The sequence below is a fragment of the Cyprinus carpio genome, chromosome B4 (assembly GCF_018340385.1).
Source record: "Cyprinus carpio isolate SPL01 chromosome B4, ASM1834038v1, whole genome shotgun sequence".
In the NCBI taxonomy this organism is placed as follows: Eukaryota; Metazoa; Chordata; class Actinopteri; order Cypriniformes; family Cyprinidae; genus Cyprinus; species Cyprinus carpio.
This window is the reverse complement of record NC_056600.1, coordinates 16,571,372-16,587,390: the sequence shown is the minus strand read 5'-3', so window position 1 is coordinate 16,587,390 and position 16,019 is coordinate 16,571,372. Positions and strand designations below refer to the sequence as shown.

The 16,019-nt window shown below is 41.0% G+C and overlaps 1 protein-coding gene across 1 annotated transcript; it reads right to left on the bottom strand.

Moving 5' to 3' along the window:
- Nucleotides 1–6,811: 6,811 nt before the first annotated feature.
- On the bottom strand, nucleotides 6,812–10,627 carry LOC109066434 (guanylyl cyclase-activating protein 1). The gene is made up of 4 exons (XM_019083454.2): nucleotides 10,064–10,627; nucleotides 7,516–7,665; nucleotides 7,333–7,426; nucleotides 6,812–7,227 (listed from the first exon to the last, which is right to left on the bottom strand). The coding sequence occupies exons 1-4, from the start codon at nucleotides 10,259–10,261 to the stop codon at nucleotides 7,100–7,102; spliced, it is 570 nt and encodes a 189-aa protein (XP_018938999.1). The 5' UTR covers nucleotides 10,262–10,627; the 3' UTR covers nucleotides 6,812–7,099.
- Nucleotides 10,628–16,019: the final 5,392 nt, after the last annotated feature.

The following is a 16,019-nucleotide window of genomic DNA, read 5'->3' as shown; positions in this document are numbered from 1 at the left end:
TTTGATTGTTTCTAGTTGTATGCATATATATATACATACACACACAAAGCAGTGCTGAGCTCACAAACACTGCTTTATCAGGCATCACAGGCAGGATTAAATGAAAATGACATTAAAAATTTTCTGAAGACAGTCGGTTTGAAATACAGTGATATAAAAACATTAAGATGATAAGAAAGATAGGTATCAAATAACAGATTTTGATTTTTATTTATCATATGATTGCATCACAAACTGACCGGTGAGGTCATGTAAATATGACTGAAGATCAAATTTGTCAGTGTGCCAGCATTTTATATAACAATGATTATGCTGCTGGATCGCATTTTGTGATGAGATTAAAATTCTAGTGCATTTTTCAACATACAGTAACACAATCACAAAATCAGAGGCTAATACCGGGTGCAAACGGGGCCGAGGATATTTAATACTTGAACGGATGTATGAAATGTGTCTAAAGTCCTTTCTTCTGATCTCTCAACGGAGCTTGTGCATTTCTGTTTTGGGATTATCACCCATCCTACACACCTGAGCTGGGGGTCTTCTTCTCAGTATGCAGAGATCTGAGAGAGCTCAGGCACCTGGAGAGATCATACTTGCCTTTAAACTGTCTGAGTCTACCGCAGCAAACCGCAGTTATTTTGTAGCAGTATTTATGATGGAGCAGGTGCTCATAAACTAGTGGAAAGTGTTTGTGTGTTCTGGTTTACTTCAGTCAGCGTGCAATGGGAGCAGCAGCAGATGGACGAGAAGGAGGCCACGACCCTCAGAGGTACACACACTCTTTTTGTTCAGACAGGCCTCAGTCAAGCCCTCACGGACCATCTGCTGGCAGTGCACAGGGCTGCTAAAACTGGGTCCAGTGCTTTTCTAGGATAGACTGCCAAGATGTCTAATTAATATCGACCCTCTGACCACACATAAGCTGATGGGCTGCCCCGATGAGTCACATTTCACAATAATTTGATAGTGGTGTGTTTGTTAAGACCGGTATCCTCTGCATTGTTGTTGTTATTATCATACTAATGGCTAGGGATTTGAACAACACTTATAAACAAAGTGTGTTTGATTCGATCTTAATTGCATATTGAAAGTATCATTAAAAAGGTGTATTTGTTGATATAATGTAATACATAAGGTCACATAGGTGTACTTAAAGAGTATCACTGTTTCTTACACTTAAAATGCACTTTGTAATACTGTAAAGTTATAAAAAGGATAACTAAACTACTTAATTATAATAACTGTCATGTTATTCTATATTATTATATTTTAGATGTAGTGCATCATTACAAATGTGTAATTACACATATATTTAAGTAAATTACTTACAGGTTTCAATAGAAATGACATTATATTTTATACAAGTTACACTCTAAAAAATGTTGGGTTATTTTTTCTACCCAACCGCTGGGTTAAGCCTGTTGGGTCATTTTATTGGGTTATTTTCTCAGTGTTGGGTAGTTTTTAGTGTAAAACAGCCGCTGGGTTACCAGTTGGGTCAATTTTAGTGACAGTTGACACAGTGAGCCCCTCCCCCTCCTCGACGCCTCAACTCTACCTACGCGGGCATTTTGAATCACCTCAGGAGTCAAGAGCCATCGTTTTTCAGTGAGGACACCTGTTATTCGGAGAAAAAAGGGTATGTGTGTGTGTTATTTTTATCTATACAACTATAAAATAACAGAATATGCAAAATAAGGCGGTTCGCTTGACATTAACAGTTTTAAAAAGTAACTCCTTGCTTCGTAAGCTTTGTAGGCTAGTCTGTTATGTTACAGTTTTTTCATGCTTTTTGAATAAATCGAACGTCTCCTTTGGTAAACATTTCCTCTGAAATACGTTACTTACATTATATGAGCTATTTAGTTGGTTTAAGGTAGATATTGAGATACAACGCGAGTGTCGCGTCATAAAGCAAATATTTAACGACACTCGATCGCCTCATGTGTCCATAAACTATCGAATTTTGTTCAAAATTAGTAACTTAAGTACATCATGAGTCCATCTTCCAAACCGTGTTTTTGTCCTGTCTTGAAACAGGTGCATACAATAACTTATTAATACTTAATAACTTAAAGTAACGTTAGTCAGATTATAAACACTTATTGTCAATAAGTGTTTATAATCTGACTAACGTTACTTTACACCTATTGGACTGGGAAGTAGCCTATATACTTACAGCACTGGTCATATCCACAAATAGAGAGATGTAACGTTTGCAGTCGTGACTTGTTTAATGTCTTAAGACGCTGAGACGTGACTTTATATAAAGCATATGAGTGAGTTAATGTGCGAATGATTAATTATGCAAATTACTGTAGAATGTAATTTGAGTCAACTGCACGATATATAAAATATTAATGATTGATTTTGTTTAATAATGCTGCATTTTGATATAGTGAAGTATAGTGAGTTGTATGTTTTTAACATTTTTCTGTTTTTAACAGGTTGGGACCAACATGGTTGAATATTTGAAGGAGGCAGAGCTCACTAAACCCTTTCCCTTTGTCCTTGGTCTTGGGGATGACAGTCAATGCCATCAAGCCTTTGTAGTTGTTGGCAAACAGACACTGCATCAAAACACACTCCTTGGTGCTGTGGACACGTGCTTAAAACTTTTTTATGTTTCAGACATCCATTTCCCGCAGCAGTGTGCACCAGTGTGGGAGTTTTTGCAGACTGTTGTCTACAAACTCCCAGGAACTGAATCTCCTTCTGTAAGACTGCTCCATGGATATTTGTCATGTTGAGCAGTACTGGAACCATGACAATTAACCCTTTCTAAAATGTTATGCAAGTTTATATTAAGAGGAAAGTTGTCAGACTAATACATATATCTAAAGCATTTTACTTGTATCACATTTTACTTGTTCATGTGCCTCTTTGTTAAACATACTCTCTAAAAAGTTATGAGTTTATATGAAGGGGATCTAACTAATATATATGAAGCATTGTACTTGTGTCTTATACTTGTGTATATAATGTAAATGTTTAAATCTAAGCTAATTTAATTTATTGATATTTATTTTTTTATATTTATAAAATGGAAGTTGTATTTATATTTATATTTTATATGCTGTTTTATTGTTCATTGAGCATGAAAAAATATCATGCTTTTTTGCTATATGAATTATATATTTATGTCTTGCATTTGGATGTTCTTTTTTATTAATAAATCTTCACCTTTTGAGTTATTACTGTTGCTTTTAGTGATTCTCTGTGATTATTTTATTATTATTATTAATAATAAACCTATTTCAGGTTTGTTTTTAACCAGCAATGTAGTCATTTTAATCAATAATGGAGTTAAATAAAACAACCCAACAAGTTGGGTCAAAGATTTAACCCAACCGGCTGGCTTAAAACAACCCAGCGCTGGGATTGTCCATATTGTCCACAGAGTGTATAAATTATATACAAGTATATTTTAGTTTAGTCTGCAGTACACTTACCCAGATTTCAAGGATAGTAGAATTATGAATTTATATTATAAAGATGAGCTTAAGTCCTTCTTCGGTGGGGCAAAAAGCACTCTGAAGTTACATTTGAAATGAATTTAAACTGCTATTTTAAATAATAATGCAAATAAGCATCACACTGAATATTCATAGTATATAGCCTAAACAAATTATTTACATAATAAGTAATCATAAGTTAATTGATGGTCCATAGTAATTAAAGCATTGTCTAAAATTAAAAATTAACATGTAATGTAACTACAGTTTTTTTGTTTTTTTAGAAGTAGTTATACATCTGCATAAACATTTAATAAATCTTAATTAAAAAAAAAAAAAGTTAATAGCAAACAGAATCAGATTGTAGATGGTAGTTTTTTATTTGATCTGTATCTTTGCTAATATCATCCAGTGAGAAGTCTTTTCCTCCTCCTGTAGGTTTATCAGCACATGCTCACATAGAGCTGCCGTATTATTCCAAGTTTCTTCTGATTGCTGCTTAACTGGCATCCTTTAAACCGATCGCCGCTTCTTCCTCAAGGTGTATTAGAGCATTCTGATCTTTTCTTTATTATCTACACATGATCACGAGATCTTACTGAATCATGACTGCACCTTCATGAATTACGTGATCACTAAAAAAAAGTCTCGTCTTTGCTTCAGAGTCAAGGGAAAATAAAAAAAGACAAATTTCTTGAAGAAACAGGATAAGATGAGAAGTTGTTACTGTTGCTTATTGTTCATCACTGTTCTTCCTGCAGGTTTATTAATGATGTCATCTATCTTTTTTTTTCTCTCGCTCTGATTTTGTCTTTTAGCTGCAGTCTAGTAACCATCTGTTCCTCTTGACAGACTGTTGGTCATATTCTACAATGTGGTTGATAGCAGAGTTGCACCTACAGCCAGTATCTTCTCACAGGACATTTAATTGCTCAAATGATGAGGTTTGGCAAATAATTATGTTTTAGATAATAACAAACTATGCCATTCATTTTAATTAGCTTCTATAAGGAAGTAAAACATGATTTATATACAATGTGGCAGCACGAGTAAATCTTGGAAGTTTGGACACTGGGTGGCAGTGTTTCATCTTTTTAAAAAAAAATTATATATATATATATATATATATATTATTGTTATTATTATTATTATTTTTTTTTTGTCAAAACATAAGTTTTCCTTGATAAATTAACAGCATATGAAGATTTCATTTGCAAAAACAGATAACTTTTTTTATTTTTTTATCCTGCATTCCAATTAATATCAATCAAACTGCAGTTGGGTTGTTTTGATTAAATAAGAATAAAATATATAGCTAACTAACATAATAAAACACAATAAAAAAAAAACATGATTTATAAAATTAATCTGTTTTTGCAAATAAACTCTTCATATATTGATTAATATCTAATTATCCATTTTAAAATTGTGACTTCCAGGCCTTAAAAAGTTTAGAATCTTTTAGTTTTTTTTTTTTTTTTTTTTTGTGTGTGTGTGCTGTAAAATATCTCATTGGTTAGATACTGCTCTTTTTTTAAACGCTTTTGTAATTTAAAACTTGTTTGAAGGCAAGTTTTTAAGGTTAACTGCCTGTGTGATTCAGTGTCTGACATTTAAATTTTAATAACTTTTCTAATAAAGTTTCAGATTGGTGGCCCAGAAAACTCGAACAGCCGTTGAACTTCAATCAGATATTATGATGTTTTTAAAATAAATATTTAAATGTAGTCATTATAATTCATAAGGAATACATTGTTTGCTTTCGTGGTAGTGTGCTAGCTTGTTGACTATGTATGTGTTTTTCATTCTAGAACCGTAGGCTTTGATGTGGTGAAGTATCTGTACGACTTCCTGTGATCCTCTTGCAGTGGACATGAACCAGGCATCTAAGTGAACAAAATCACATCACTTGGAATTATGGATGTGAATGGACTGCCGGATAAATTATGTTACAGGAAATTCCTGCATTTATTAGTCCAATCAGATGTCACCTTGGGAAAATACTCACAGTTTATACATGAGACTCTTTCCTAAAAGGGAGATTTAATGGGTTTGGTGTGTCAACGACATGTGACACAACTTAATATTGGTCTGATAAATACTGTATAGTTTGTAATAAAATTAATAATGGGTCCAGTTGTGTTATTTGGCTCGTTTGTAAAAGAGCAGCTCAGAGGACTGACCTCCTTATCATTTTGCAACAAGATGGGAAAGCTGGCATGAATACCAATCACCCTCTCGGATGAAGACAAACACAACCCAGAATAACCACTACATGAGGATCTGGGAGAAAGGAGCAGTGTGTGCAATGGAGTGTAAGTGATTAATTGGAATTTATGCTTTTGTTATCATGGCTGTTAATTCAGCTTTTCAGAGGTTACTGATGCTGCGTCTGACTCACAAGGTCTCCATGGTAATAGATTGGGGTTGTCATAGAAACTGAGGGACCACAGTTAAAAAGGCTCCAAATGCGACTCGTGTGTTTTCTCACACACTGACGTAGTTTGAATGGAAGATGGAGGCTTGAGACACAAGGGCAAAGGTTCATTTTGGTGTCAGCTGTTAGTTAATGCATGCATGAACTTATAACGGTGTCAGTTATTATGGTTTTAATGTCCAAGCACAAGCATTTCATTCATAATGTGCAATATTAGTAAATATAGTATGCATATATCTATAAAGAAGTAAATATTCCTGACCTGACATAGTTTGACATTCGGTAGAATACTTAACTGAAGACTGTTTTTACAAATTAAATTAATAAGAGGTCATTTTTATTATCTTTATATTAATTGAGACACTAAATCAGACTGGAGAATCATTTTAAAATGCGGTTAAAAAAGATGGAATTATTAAAAATTGTGACCATTTATAGTACCAAAAATAAAAATAAAATATTTAAACTAAATTACAAAAAGGGGACAAACGCTGTTGTTCAAAAGTATTTTTTATTTTTATTTTTTAACATTAATTTTGTTTTATTTTGAGAAAGTACACATTAAATCGATCCAAACTGACTTTAAAATTGTTACAAAAGATTTCTAATTGTAAGAAATGTTTTTTTTTTGTATGTTCATTCATTCATTCGATCAAAAACATTAATTTGAATTGCAACAATATTTCACAATATTACTGTTTTTATTAATGTATTTCTTTTATCCAGTTAGGCAGCCTTGGGGGCGCTCAAACTTTTGAACAGATGTATTTATATTTAGAAATGTCTTTCTCTGAGGCATCTAATACAAGTGATACATAAATACATATATATATATATATATATATATATATATATATATATATAATATATTATATATATATATAAATAAAACAAAAAGTTAAATCTTTTTTGTTAATTATAGAGTAACAAAAAATAAAACTCTATAAAGGGCCGTTCACATCATACTGATTCTTTTCCCATGAAGCCTCTTTCTGCTTAGCAAGAAGGCTGTTTTTGGGAAACAGTCAGTTTATTAGATGTGGGACGTCCCACACCAGTTTAGTTTCTTGGCCCCTTTAGCTCTGCTTGAAGTGACTGTGCTTTAAAGTGCTTTCAGAGTTAGACAGTTGAGTGTTGCTCTTGTTTTCTGATCAAGAGACTCTAAGGGAGAACCGTATGTGGCATATATGAATGTGGACGTCTCTTAGACGCTGTGTCTCCGGTTGTGAATCATGGCCACAATGTGCGAAAGGTCTAAACTCTTCATCATCACCTCCATAAATTCTTCATCACTACGTGCCCCTGCTACAAACTCCTCCAGTGACAGCTCCCCTGTTGAATGGAGAACAGCGATTATAGACGGGCAAATCATTATCATACTCTTTTAAAGACTGAATATGGTTCTTAAGATTAGAATCTTATTCCAGTTCCACTCACCATCTCCATTGATGTCGATCCTATCAAACACTCGGTTTGTGAACTCCTCAGCACTCGATTCCTGCGACTCACTTCCATTGATGGCACGGATGGCCTGATGTAAAAGAAACCATTTTTATTATGAATTTACATTTTCTTTTCATAGCCATCTAGTGCAGTTTGTACTAGCGTTATCTTTCCTACCTTTATGATATTGAGGAGCTCGTGTCTGTCTATGCAGCCGTTGCCATCAACATCATAAAGTCTGAAATACCAGCGCAGTTTGTGCTCCATCTTGCCTCTCATTACAAGACTGAGAGCGGCCACATACTCCATGAAGTCTATGTAACCGTCCTGCAAAATAGACAAACGTATTTCAGAAACAATTCATTTTAAACACTTGAGACCATTGTGATTGATGTAGTACACTTTATATGTACAGTTTTATGTCTGATCTATTATGGGTTAGAACTTTTATTTAAAGATTATTATGCGATGAGGGAATTATTCAAATACATCTGGAACCAAGTTTGATGAAAGAGAAGTGACCTTTGAGATCTGTCTACCAATCAGCATCCACATCTGGAACTATCTTGTTTTATATTCAGTAAGTTCCAAAATGTTTTATATTAGGTATGTGTTCCCACATTAGTCTGTAATGAATCCTAAGGGAGCTTGGATGTCATTGTTCTCTTATTTAGGTGATGGAGGTGTGGAGGTGTTGAGGATCATGATCGGGATGATGAGGGTGCCCTCTGGAGGATTACTGCCAATTCCAAGGTCTGCGTCTGAGACACAGACACCAGCCGCCTGTCGCAGACATAATCCTCAGGTCAACAAATGTCACCTCTCTTTTGAGACACTGATTCCAGCTGTCTAGGGCAGTGTCAAGGAGGAAGGTCATGGGCAATGCTGAGGTGTGTTAATGTAGAGATATATGGATATTCTATATTTCATAGTTGCATTGATGAGCAATTGATCAGACATGCTTTTACTGGTATAAGTAGTGGGTAAAAGTCTGGAAAGCTTAACATTAGTAAAGCATAATCTTATTTCCAAGATAAAAAAAAAAAAAAAAAAAAAAAAAAAACTTTGATATTTGTATAATATGGGGGCAAATTTGTGTCACTTCTAAATTATTAAATGTGTAATCATGGGGGGAAAAATTTCAAAATGTATAAAAACTAATGGAAAATTATTAAAATGATCATTATGAAAAGATTACACTTTAACAATTTATGATACACAGTAAGGATGTCAGTGTCAGATGTAACAAAACAACCACTGTTATACAATTAGCTGTAATCAAAATATAAAGTAAATATAAAAAGCATTGTGAAAACTGACATCCAAAAATAGTAACAGTAGTAAACTTTATCAAATAGCTTTATGCAACAACAGCATAAAGTACTAATTGATTAAAAGCTCTAAATATATATTTATATGTATATAATGTATATATAATGTATATATATATATATATATATATATATATATATATATATATATACACACACACATACATGTAAAAAAAAGAAAAAAAAGAAAAAAGGCCACCATAAACTTTAAAGCTTATTTTTTTACACCATTTGGTTACACTAATTGGGCTACAATTTCCTGTTTAATTTTTCTTTATTTATTTTTATTTTCCTATTATTGATTTCCCTGAAAAGTGAAGAGATTTATCTTGATGAAGCGTGTTGACTTTAACACAGAGGTAATGACGTACTCATTAATTTGGATAATTAAGATGAACATATCTGAAATACATGCTGGGAATCTTGTATCAAGATAAGAGTAGCGTTTTTTTGTGCCGAAAATCCCACTGGGACCCATTTATGAAAGCACGTTTTGGTTTGGAGAAATAAAACAGTTGTTAGTGCACGTGAATGGGATTGGTTTCTGTAACAATCTCAAACCTGTTCAACAATCTGTAAATCTTAATCTCATAGATAAACTCATTATTCATTGTATTAACACAAGTCACTGTAAATAAAAGCTGACATGAAGTGCCAAATATAGCGCTATAAATATAGAGCCTGACAACACGGTAAGTATGATCTGAGCTTTGCTCACTATTCAAAAGTTTGGGGTCTGTACAATTTTTTTAAAGTATCTTAATATTCACCAAGATTGCATTTATTTGATTAAGATATAATAATCAGTAATCTTATGAAATACAAGTTAAATAATGTGATTATATAAATAATGTTTAATTGTTTTCTATATTTATTTAGTATATTGTACAGTTGTTACAAATTGTGATTATTTTTTTCAATATTCTTTGATGAAAAGAAACAGCATTTATTTGAAATTGAAATCTTTTGTAACACTGTGCACATCTTTACTGTCTTTTTGATCAGTTAATGCATCTTTTTGATTGCAAAAAGTATTAATTTCTTTAAAAAAAAAAAAAATCACACCGACCCCAAATTTAGCTATCAAACAAAGCTGATAAGCTCACAATGGTCACATATTGGTTAATTGTTTGACCAATATATTGGTGTATGACTGCTGTTGAAAGAAATGAGAATAATTTCTTATAAATAATAAAAAAAAGAGATTCTGCATAAATCAGTCCGACATTAAATTAGCAGACATAGTTTCAAGTCTGATGTAACAGAATGCAATAAGTCTGCATATTATAACCAGTGTTTTAATAAAAACCGAAACTTCAAATACTCTGAAAAGTTTTAGAGGCATCCTTAGCCACTGTTATTATCTACTCAGAATGAACTTGTCTTTCACTCACCTTGTTCATGTCAAAAGTGCGGAACATCTGCTCGATGTAGGCATTGGCCTCTGGATCCAGACCTCTGAGCCCGAAGAACTGTTTGAACTCATGCAGCGTGAGCTGACCAGATGGACATTCAGTCATGAACTTCTTATACCACAGATGCATTTCAACAGCCTGCAGGTCGTCCACGGTGCAGCCCGTTGAATTCCCCATCGCTGAACTGAGAACTGATTGTTTTGGCGAGCAAGACGGGAGCTAGTCTGTCAGGAAGCCCAACTGGTCTGCTGTGCAGGCGAGCGTTTCGCTTCTCACAGACACAAGACTCTGGGACCTAAGAGAGAGGTGGGCACCCTCGGGAGGCTTTTGTACTGGCCTGGGATCAGACACGCCTCACCAACTTTATCTTATTGATATTAACTGCGACTAATCCAGCTCACTGTGTATGTGAGGCTTAAGGATGACCATGGCTGGGATGGCCATTGCTAATTGCATGTGAGATTGGGGACGTGCTGACAAACGTTCCCATGTGACGGCCTGCAAACAGATGCGGCTGCATCAGCATTTCTCATATGCAAGTTGTTTCTAAATTTATTTTCAAACAGTTAGCTGATAAATATTCATATGGTGTGTTGTGTCCTGAGAGCTGGTGAGGGTCGCCCTGGCAACACAGTGGAATCACCGGCACTAGCTCGTCACGGGCTGAGCGGCCGCACCTGCAGCTCATGAAGAGGCGTCTACTTCAGCCGGGGAGGAAAGCAGTATGGTGAGCAATGTCTCCCGACACAGACCCTAACTCTTTCCTCCTCTGTCATAGAGAGCAGCGTGTGACCGTCAGCCCCAACCAGGAGAGCACCGCACGGGATCCACCACTCAAGGCACAGAGAGCACGAGGGAGTTGGAGCACTACGGAGAGCACTGTCTTCACTCAGAGCACAAAGTTGTCAATAAATCCACCCTTCGGGGATTTTCTCTGTCTATCGGTTGTCGTGTAGTTCCTCACCTCGCCACACTGGTGGAGAATGCGGGCATAGTGTGAGGTGAACACCGACAACCGACCCCCGAGGAGATCGTCAAGTCACCGTCACCCATTTTGTTTTTTCTTTTTTTTTTGTTTTGTTGACATTGGTTTTTTTTTTCCCTCTGCTCTGTTTCCACAGGCGGCCGCTCCTCTCCCGGCATGGAAGAGCTGATTAAACACCTCAACCGAGGTGAGCATCCGCCAGCAGCAAATAATGGAGCACATGGCCTCATGTCAAGGAGACGCCGAACGCGAGCTCGCCGCCCTCCGCACCGCCGCCCACCGCACGCCGCTGCCTGACCCCCGTGTCCAAGCCGTACAGCTGATGCCGCGAATGACGGCGCACGACGATGTGGAGATGTATATGCAAATGTTTGAGGCCACCGCGATCCGGGAGGCGTGGCCAGAGGACGAGTGGGCCAGACTTCTCGCGCCGCTGCTGACCGGGGAAGCGCAGCGGGCGTATTTCACCATGACGGCGGAGAGAAGCCGGGACTATGAAGAGGTGAAAAAGGAAATCCTGAGCCGAGTAGGCCTCTCCCCAATCTGTGCGGCGCAGCAGTTCCATGACTGGGCATATCGAGCTCGACAGCCCGCTCGCGCCCAAGCGGCAGAACTAACCCGGTTGGCCCACCATTGGCTATTGACAGGGGGTCCCTCCGCACACAAGGTAGCTGAGCGTGTGGTGATCGACCCGACTCCTCCGCGCCCTCCCCCGCGCGTTGAGGCAGGCGGCTGGCATGAGGAATCTCACCGATCTCGACGAGCTCGTGGAGGCCATTGAGCTGGCGGAGGCCGCCCAACACCGGGAGGTAGGGGAGCGAGCGCCGCCTTTTCCCCGAAGGGTGGTCCAGGAGCGACGCTCGCCGGAGGGCACCCAGCGACCCGTGAGCAGGCCTGCGGTTCCCGGCCCCCAGGACGAACTGATGCCCACCGAGCCGCCGCGCTCCCCAGGACGGATATGGCTAGCAGGCTGTTCAGTGCACAACCCGCCGCCGGAGGCAGCAACCGCGAGCCGAGGTGCACATCAATGGCCGCCGTTCATCGCCCTCCTCGACTCGGGCAGCGGGGTAAGCCTGATACAACCAACTGTCCTTCCGCCCAGAACCGGTTCCAGAGCCCGGCTGGCGATAACGTGCGTGCACGGGGATACCAGGCATGTACCGGCACGGCGAGTGACCATCACCGCGACACCTGGTTCCTGGCCCGTCGAAGTGGGAATCTTAAAGGACCTACCGGTACCCGTTCTCCTCGGCCGGGATTGGCCGGGGTTTGATCAGCTCCTCACCTCCAGCACACAGCCTGCTAGCCGGGCCGGGGACCGCCGACGCCGGAGATCAGCAAGGCGCCCTCGACGACGGCCCGCGCTGCTGACGTCGGACAGCCCGCGAGGAGGTGAGTCCCCCTCCCAAAACTCTAACCTGTTCTTTGATGTCTTCCAGCAGATAGCGGGAGGGGGGAACGCTCGCCAACGAGCAGCGGGGGGACGAACGCCTCAAGCATTGCTGGTCTCAAGTGCGGGTGGCGGAAGGAGAGGATTTACAACCGGCTCCCCACCCCACTCCCCATTTCGTCGTCCAAAACGGCCTGCTTTACTGTGTCGCGCAGCGAAGGGGGGAGGAAAAAGACGTTGCTGGTGGTACCGCGAAGCAAAGTCCAGACGGTGTTGGAACTCGCCCATGCCCCACCCGATGGCTGGCCACCTCGGCGCTCAAAACACCGCGCAACGGATCCGGGATCGCTTCCACTGGCCAGGACTGGAGGGGGATGTCAAGCGGTACTGCCAAGCTTGCCCGACGTGCCAACGGACATCGCCACATACTCCTCCCCCCAGCCCGCTGATCCCGCTGCCTATCATAGAGGTGCCCTTCGAGCGCATCGGGATGGACCTGGTGGGGCCGCTGCCGAAGTCCGCCCGGGGGCATGAACACATCCTAGTTATCGTGGATTATGCCACCCGCTACCCAGAGGCCATTCCCCTCCGCAAGGCCACCGCAAAGAACATCGCACAGGAGCTCTTCCTACTGAGTAGTCGGGTTGGCCTACCAGCGGAGATCTTGACCGACCAGGGCACTCCTTTCATGTCCCGGATCATGGCTGACCTCTGCAAGCTCCTCAAAGTCCGGCAGATCCGGACCAGCGTGTACCATCCACAAACTGATGGGCTCGTGGAACAGTTTAACAAGACCCTTAAGCAAATGCTGCGACGAGTCGTGGCCGAGGACCAACGCGACTGGGACCAAATGATCCCGTATGTGCTGTTCGGGATCCAGGAGGTGCCCCAGGCTTCCACCGGCTTCACGCCCTTCGAGCTCCTCTTCGGCCGCCAACCCCGAGGGCTTCTAGATGTCGCCCGGGAAGCCTGGGAGCAACAGCCTGCGGTAGGTCGGACCACCCTCGAGCACATCAAGGCCATGAGAGAGCGGATCGACAGGGTCATGCCATTGGTCCGGGAGCACCTGTCCAAGGCCCAGCGAGACCAGCAGCGCCTCTTCAATCGGGCCGCCCAACCACGGGAGTTCCAGCCGGGAGACTACGTCATGGTTCTGGTCCCCACCTCCGCCTGTAAATTCCTGGCACGCTGGCAGGGCCCATACACGGTCACCGAACGGGTAGGACCCGTCACCTATAAAGTGCGCCAACCAGGTCGCCGAAAAGAGGAGCAGCTCTATCATATAAATCTGTTGAAGCGCTGGGGGTGGGGACCGGACCCCAGCTCTCGGCCCTCGCCACCACCTCTCCCGTGGTTGTAGACATGGATCCCAATCTCTCCGCGGCCCAGAAGACGGAACTGCAGCACCTGGTCGGTCAGTTCTTGGATGTGTTCTCCCCCCTGCCAGGGCGGACAACTGTCATCCAGCACGAAGTCCGAACACCACCAGGAGTTATCGTCCGGCAGCGGCCCTATCGTGTCCCGGAGGCTCGGCGACACGCAATCGAGACAGAGGTACAGGAGATGTTGAAGTTGGGGGTAATTGAGCCCTCGCGGAGTCCCTGGTCCAGCCCCATCGTAATGGTCCCGAAGCCCGACGGCACCCTCCGGTTCTGCAACGACTTCCGCCGCCTAAATGAGGTCTCTGAATTTGATGGCTACCCCATGCCCCGAGTCGATGAGCTCCTGGATAGACTGGGAAGGGCCCGGTTCATATCGACTCTCGACCTCACCAAAGGTTATTGGCAAGTCCCTCTGTCTAAGGATGCCAAGCCCAAGACAGCCTTCTCAACCCCCAGTGGCCACTGGCAATACCGGGTCTTCCCTTCGGCCTGCACGGGGCACCCGCCACCTTCCAGAGGCTCATGGATGTCCTGCTGGGCCCCATATGGCCTACGCCGCGGCCTACATCGACGACGTGGTCATCCATTCCGAGACCTGGGGGGAGCATTCAGAGCGGCTCCGGAGGGTGCTGCTGGAACTCCGCCGGGCGGGGCTCACCGCCAACCCCCGGAAATGTCACCTGGCTCTCTCCGAAGCCAAGTACCTGGGCTTCTGCGTGGTTCGCGGCCTCATCCGGCCCCAGGAAAATAAGGTGACAGCTATCCTCTCGGCACCGCGGCCCACTACCAAGACCCAGGTACGAGCCTTTTTGGGGTTGGCGGGATACTACCGTTGTTTTATCCCTAACTTCTCCTCCTTAGCCTCTTCCCTGACAGATCTGACCAGGAAGGGGCAACCCGAGAAGGTAGCCTGGAGTCCAGAAGCGGAAGAGGCATTCCAGCAGGTGAAGTCAGCCCTCACCACGGAGCCAGTCCTGCGAGCCCCCGATTTCAACTGCCCCTTCCTGGTGCAAACCGACGCCTCAGACACCGGGTTAGGAGCCGTTCTCTCCCAGGTCCAGGACGGCGAGGAACACCCGGTGATCTATATTAGCCGGAAGCTGACCCCGACCCCTCGCCACAATATGAAAACATGTTAATAGCCATTTGACAATTTTGAGTCATCTAATGCCAAGGTAACAAGCTTCAGCAGATTTTTTTTTTAATTCATACATGCCTTTACAATAATTACATATTGATATTCACAATCTTGCTGATTCCAAATAATGCAGTTAAGAACATTCTTCACATGAAAAAAAAATTCAGTTTGTTACCATTTGATTGTCAAATTACACACATCACATCCATATTACGATTATATAAGATAATAATAGTTTATACCATTTAAAAGCAAACATCACAGTCAGTATAACATGAATGAAATGCATCCTTTGAGACGATACAGTTTTAGAGTTCTCAAGAAATTAAGCTTATAAAAACATTCAGAGATCCAAAATGCTGTCTATTTCTCTTTTCTCATAGGCTCAAACTAAGTAAATCTTGCTAGATCTGTTCCATCTTCTCTGGAAAGTTTCTAAAAATGCGTTTTGTTGATCATGACAGTACTTTGTTCTCAGAACACAGTGTTTTTAGATACAGATTAGTAGAGGTATTAAGATTAGTATTGATATCAAACGTAAACAATTACTTGTGATTCCAGAGAGTTACATTACAGAGACATTTCAACACTTTAACAGTCAATATGATGTTTTGGATAAGTAATAATATAGACAATATTCAAAGCTTGCTTCAGACTATGGGTTACTGGCACACAGTCACAAGCTGCCCATAGGAAATCTTCAATGGACCCTTTTCACAGTCTGTGATGATGTGTTTTCATAGTTACTACCACTGTAATCCAGCAATGTATATAAATAAAAATAGCTGTGAGAGTGTTGTTAATAAAAAAATAAATAAAAAAAAAAACACTTGTGAATTTTCTTTTGCTACTGGAGAAAATGGGAATGCAGAAATCATATTTGCTGTAGTCTCTCATTCACCACTATAGAAGTTTACTAAAGAGTTATTATCATTAACTTAACTATATTACACACACATATATACAAAACATGATCATTATTTGAAATGATAAAAGCTAAATTAAAACAAAATATAAAACTATTGGTTTATCAGCGATGC